This window comes from Seriola aureovittata, chromosome 11 (assembly GCF_021018895.1).
Source record: "Seriola aureovittata isolate HTS-2021-v1 ecotype China chromosome 11, ASM2101889v1, whole genome shotgun sequence".
Classification (NCBI taxonomy): Eukaryota; Metazoa; Chordata; class Actinopteri; order Carangiformes; family Carangidae; genus Seriola; species Seriola aureovittata.
The window spans coordinates 14,214,576-14,220,142 of record NC_079374.1 but is presented as its reverse complement, the minus strand read 5'-3'; the positions used below and the strand labels follow the sequence as shown (position 1 = coordinate 14,220,142).

General features: G+C 39.6%; 1 protein-coding gene across 1 annotated transcript; it reads left to right on the top strand.

Annotated features, from left to right (window-relative positions):
• The first annotated feature begins 2,737 nt into the window (after window positions 1–2,737).
• sp5a (Sp5 transcription factor a) lies at window positions 2,738–5,233 on the top strand. The gene is made up of 2 exons (XM_056388618.1): window positions 2,738–3,298; window positions 3,681–5,233. The coding sequence occupies exons 1-2, from the start codon at window positions 3,248–3,250 to the stop codon at window positions 4,755–4,757; spliced, it is 1,128 nt and encodes a 375-aa protein (XP_056244593.1). The 5' UTR covers window positions 2,738–3,247; the 3' UTR covers window positions 4,758–5,233.
• The last annotated feature ends 334 nt before the right edge of the window (window positions 5,234–5,567 follow it).

Here is a 5,567-nt window from a genome sequence, read left to right as displayed (position 1 = left end):
ATGCAGTTGTCATATATGGCTGAAATTTCTCTTGCATAGCATGACAGCTCACATGTAAAGCAGATTTATGTGAAAATCCACCTAAAACCAGAATTAATATTTCCTATTTTAATGTCCACAAGTCAGTGCTGCTGTTAAGGATCATGGAAAAATTAATTCTGTTTTAGGGTGGATTGTCCCTTTACTTTAACAGTTGTCTGGTTCGACATAAGAGAGCAGATTACAACATTTGACATTTATCTGACATTTAAACCTGGAAGCAAAAACTGTAAGTGATGGCACGGCTGCACAGATACCAACTTTTAGAGTAGACTGTGTAAATGTTTACCACTGTAATATCTGCGGTGGCTTATTTAGTAACACCTGGTCAACTGAGTTTACATTTCATCATTTTATCATTATTATGTACTATGATTATTTTTCACCTGCTCACCTTTGTATCAGAAGCCTTTAATACTAAAATGCACAAAGTGAAAACATGTACACCAGTAAGTGCAATTCACAGTAAAATTCTGGGTCAAATACTTCTAGTAAGATGCCCTGTGGAATGGGTTTACAAGTTGTAAGAAATGGTTTTATTAATGGTCAATAAGTAATTTGCTCATGCCTTATAAATCAGTTATAAGCAGTTAATAAGAACAACTTTGGGTTGCCAGGTTGTGAAAAATCTATTTGCTGGTGTTTATCCTTGTTCTGCCTGACGGTTCCTTTGACTTTTTATGTTTTTAATTAGTCATTGAGAGGGATTTGTATTAAAAAACCCTTTATTAATGACTTAATAACATACTGCTGACTTGATGGTTGGTTAAAATGAGAAATCCAGGACTATTTATTAATATTTCACCAGTATTTAAAACTACTTTACTACCTAATAGAAAGGATAAACACCAGTCGAGGAAGTTTTTCACAATCTGACAACCCAAAACACTTTCTTAGTAATGGCTTCCAACTGATCTGTAAACCTTTTCACCTGTTTTGAGCTCCTTTGTGTCAAAATCGTTGAATACCAAAACGTACAAAGTGAACACATGTACCAATTCACAAGAAAAAACTAAGGGCTTTGTTAATGGTAAATGAATCATTCAATACTGCTTTATAGATTAGTTAGAATTAATAAGCAAAAGTTTTGAGTTGCCAGAATGTGTTTATCCTTTGTTTGTTATTAACTTAGTCATAAATGTTGGTCAAACATTTATAAATACTTAAACTTTTTCAGTTCCCACCAAGCCATCGAGTCTTTTGTATGGTAAGTCATTAGTTAGCTGGTTTCTTTTACAGAAATCAATCTTAATGTTGAATTAAATACATTAAGAAGCAAGTGTCATGCTGAAGGAGGATAAATAACAGCAAAAGGGATATTTCATGACTTGGTAAGCCCAAACTTGTTTTTATTACTGCCTTCTAATTGATGTTTAAATGATGATTTATTAACCATTTCTAAAGCAATTAGTTATAACGTATAAACTGTTTTTAAAGGGTGCCTTATTAAAAAGTGGCACCAATATTTATTGATCATGAAAAAACTTCCACACATTCAGAGATTGCGCTTGTGTATAATGTGACATCTCTAAGATGATTTTGAGGAAAAGTACACACACTGTCTTTGTGTAAACAACATATTTAGTTGGCTCAGAATTCAAAGCAGTGACCTTCCTATTTTTTGCACATTTTTGTGAGCTGAATTCTTTAAGCTTCATCACCAACAGCTGCCATAACTTGATGTAAACAAGGTTTAATCTCCACTGGTTTTTTTTTATCAGTCAACGGTGTGACTACACCACTCCTGTAGCCAGTTTTGTAGTTTAACATGGCTCCAGTGCAGCCCAGCAGGACTCCCCCTTTCCCTCATGACTGTGTATAAAGCCGTGGGAGAGGACTGGGAACATTAATCCCTTCAAAGGAACAGATCTAATTCAAAATCTGCCGCTCCAAACTAGTTGAGAGGACAGTGATTGTTTCTGCAGGGAAGCCAGATAAAGATCAGAGAGTTGATATAGAAAACTACAACTTCCATTTCGACTGCTCTGCCACAAAAGTTTGGATATTATCTTATGAAAACTGCATATTTTTGCCTTCATTAACTGTTCTGAAACAAAAAAAGGACAAAATATGATATGTCAGTTTAGCCTTTGTTTTAAAGTTCCCTTACGTTACAAATACCTCTGTTTGATTTGGATTCTGCAGTGCATGAGATCCTGTGCTTTTTCTGAATGTGAATTTCCTCCCCAGACATATGATAAGTTTATAAGGAAACATAATTGAGACATCACTACTTCAAGTGCTGCCATTGTCAACTGATTTAAAACGGGTTTCCCGTATGTGACATGTAAGGTAACATTGATTTGAATTAGCTGCTGGATTTATTCTTTTTCTTCAGGCTCTTAGCTTGAAATGGGTGTAAATTTTAATGCTCAACAAAGAAGGAAAAAATCTAAATTAGGAATAAGTTCTGATAAAACAACTGATTGAAATGAGTGAAGGAGAAAGAAGTATTTAAATAATTCAGAGAGGGCATAATTAAGTGTTTAATGCCTTGTTGTAGTTCAAAGGCACAACAAAGAAATTTTAATTCAAATTAGAAATGTAAAAGAGAGGCAGATTCTTCAGAGATGAGAACTTTGTGTTGAGTCACTTGATTTGGTCTCTTTCCTCCATCAAGCAGTGAGGCAACGCTCTTGGAGATCTCCAGAGATAACAATGTCACATTGTCACATAGGGTTCTGCTACAAATCCTTAATTACAAAAAGAGGATCAGATGACTACAGCATCCAATACCGGGGTCTCCAGGCGGCATGGGGGTCTTTGATCAAGAAAATCCAATTATTTGTGTATATACATTTCCCACATAGTGATTACTTCATTAATTGTCCCGCCTTTATCTCCTCCCTTCCCATCCCCCCTAATAATCAGCTCCTTTATCCAGACCAACAAACACACCATAGGAGCTTTGTGGATTCAAAGGATTTGCTTTCCCCTCTCAAAGAGCCGCTATTCTTTGATGATTGGGCAGCGGCAAACTTCAAAGTAATAAATCTTATTTCTGACTGGCTGGCGGCCCACCAAAGTCCTTATCAAATTCTAAGAAGTGATCCCTCACTCTTCAGATAGACCAAGGATATCTCGGAGAGAGGAAGCACTGAAGAGTGAAGACCTGCTCGACAAGATATTTTACTGCGAATGCACACATTTACCTAATTTGTGCTTTTATTTTTATTTGTTTTCATCGAGAGGGAGGAGGACGTTTACCATGGCAGCAGTGGCAGTACTGCGGAATGAAACACTCCAGGCTTTTCTTCAGGTTTGTGCGCAACTTTCTGTTTACTTTGACGACTTTAATAACTTGTAAACTTACAGTGCTCATCCACGTCGATTTACGTTTGGATTGCGAGTCTCGTGTTGCCTGTGCCTGTTATAAGTCGAGCTACTTTGATTGCCCAATGTCATACAATTTAATTACTAACGCTAATAGAGTACGTGTTAATGATTCGTGCTGCGACATAACGTCAACTTTTATGTCACATCATTCGGGTTACAGGATCGATTTAGTGCAGATGAAATTCAAACTGTTTTACAAACCATTTCAGCATTTGGCTGCAGAATAAAAAGCAGCACATGATGTGTGTTTTTACCACATAAAATGTGTGATTGTAATATAGAAAATGTGTGTGTCGATTATCCAGGATCGCACTCCAAACTCTTCTCCAGAGAACTGTAAGCACTCTCCGCTGGCTCTCCTGGCTGCCACTTGTAACCGGATCGGGCATCACCACGGATCAAACCCCACAGATTTTCTCCAGGTCCCCTACGACCCAACTCTTGGCTCCCCTTCGCGTTTATTTCACCCGTGGACTAACGAGGGAAACCCTCAGAGCAGTCTGGCTAGCAACTCTACTTTCGGACTATCCTCCAAGCCCCAGCTGTCTGCGCACATCCAGAGCTCCTTCAGCTCGCACCACGAACTACCCCTCACCCCTCCGGCGGACCCCTCGTACCCATATGACTTCTCCCCGGTGAAGATGTTACCTTGCTCCATGCAGTCCCTGCAGTCCACCTGCCCTCCCACCTACGTCCCCGCTGTCAGTTACGCAGCCCCAACTCCTATTCCGCCCGCTATGCCAAGTTTTGTCACGGGACCCTCCGGCCTTGTGCACCAGCAGCAGAGACAGTTGTCCCCAAACCCTGGAGAGGATATTCCGTGGTGGAGCCTCCAGCAGGGGAACCATGTAAGCCACTCTTCCTCCCTCGGTCCCCATCGCTTCCAGCTGCAGAGAGGCTTGGTTCTGGGACATACGGACTTTGCGCAGTACCAGACTCAAATCGCCGCTCTACTGCACACAAAGTCCCCTCTCGCAACTGCGCGGCGGTGCAGGAGGTGCAGGTGTCCGAACTGCCAGTCCTCCACGTCCAGCGACGAGCCTGGGAAGAAGAAGCAGCACATTTGTCACATACCGGGGTGCGGGAAAGTTTATGGGAAAACTTCTCACCTCAAAGCGCACCTGAGGTGGCACTCTGGAGAGCGGCCGTTTGTGTGCAACTGGCTGTTCTGTGGCAAGAGTTTCACCAGGTCGGATGAGCTGCAGAGACACCTGAGGACTCACACGGGGGAGAAGCGCTTTGTTTGCCCGGACTGCTGCAAGAGGTTCATGAGGAGTGACCACTTGGCAAAACATGTCAAAACTCACCAGAACAAAAAAAGCAAGTGCCACGACAAGACACTTGACCATGTCAAAAGGGAGGACACGAGGAATATGTTGTAACACACTTTATAGTCATTTTAAACAGTAGAAATCACTATAGTGCAATACAGTCAGTCCTGCATTAGTTAAAGTACACAGTGAGCTGCATTTCTACATTGGGTATTTTGTTTATTTTGTTGGTGGAATTCTTACATCATGACAATAGTTTCTAACATTGCTGGTCTGTGTAGCACATTTTTTTATGTATATATAAAGTTTCATAAGTTAATTTGGGACCATGGAGAAGTTATAGCTCATGAGTTTGAATTCACTGTCTATATCATATCAAGGAAGACAAGTTTTCAACTTGTGTTTTGATCATTGTCTTCGGTGGAAGATTTCACTCCCCTGTAAATTATATTTAATAGCTTTTGTTGAATGAAAGTGTCCGTTTTTTGCTCCATATGGGGTGTTTTTAAGCATGCTCTTGAAAAGATCTGCTATTGTTGATATGACCCAAATACTGTGTGAGAATAAAGATTATAACATTTTCCTCATCTCAGAATAATTCATTTAATCTCCCTCAGTTATATGAGTGATGAGACGGTCAGGTTTTATATTTGTAGAGAAACTGAATCCGATGTTACCTGGAATAATATGTGTGTGCTTTGTAAACTGTTGTCAAAGTTTTACAACAGTAAAATTTAGTCATACATTTCAAACTATTTTGTGGAGTAAAATTTAAAATCAAGTGAAGTGAGTACCTGATGTTGTCCCTTACAATTAAAATGTGCTAATATTTAGTTTCCAGCTGTTGATGAAGGTCACAAAGGAGTCATTTGCTCAAAATAGAATATTGTTTATTATTCTGAAAATGAAAAAGATGTCTAC

Bases quoted from the DNA above. Each gene is read 5' to 3' on its own strand.
- sp5a (XM_056388618.1), top strand. From the start codon at position 3,248: ATGGCAGCAGTGGCAGTACTGCGGAATGAAACACTCCAGGCTTTTCTT. The intron at 3,299-3,680 runs GTTTGTGCGCAA...TCGATTATCCAG, and splicing joins CACTCCAGGCTTTTCTTCAG to GATCGCACTCCAAACTCTTC.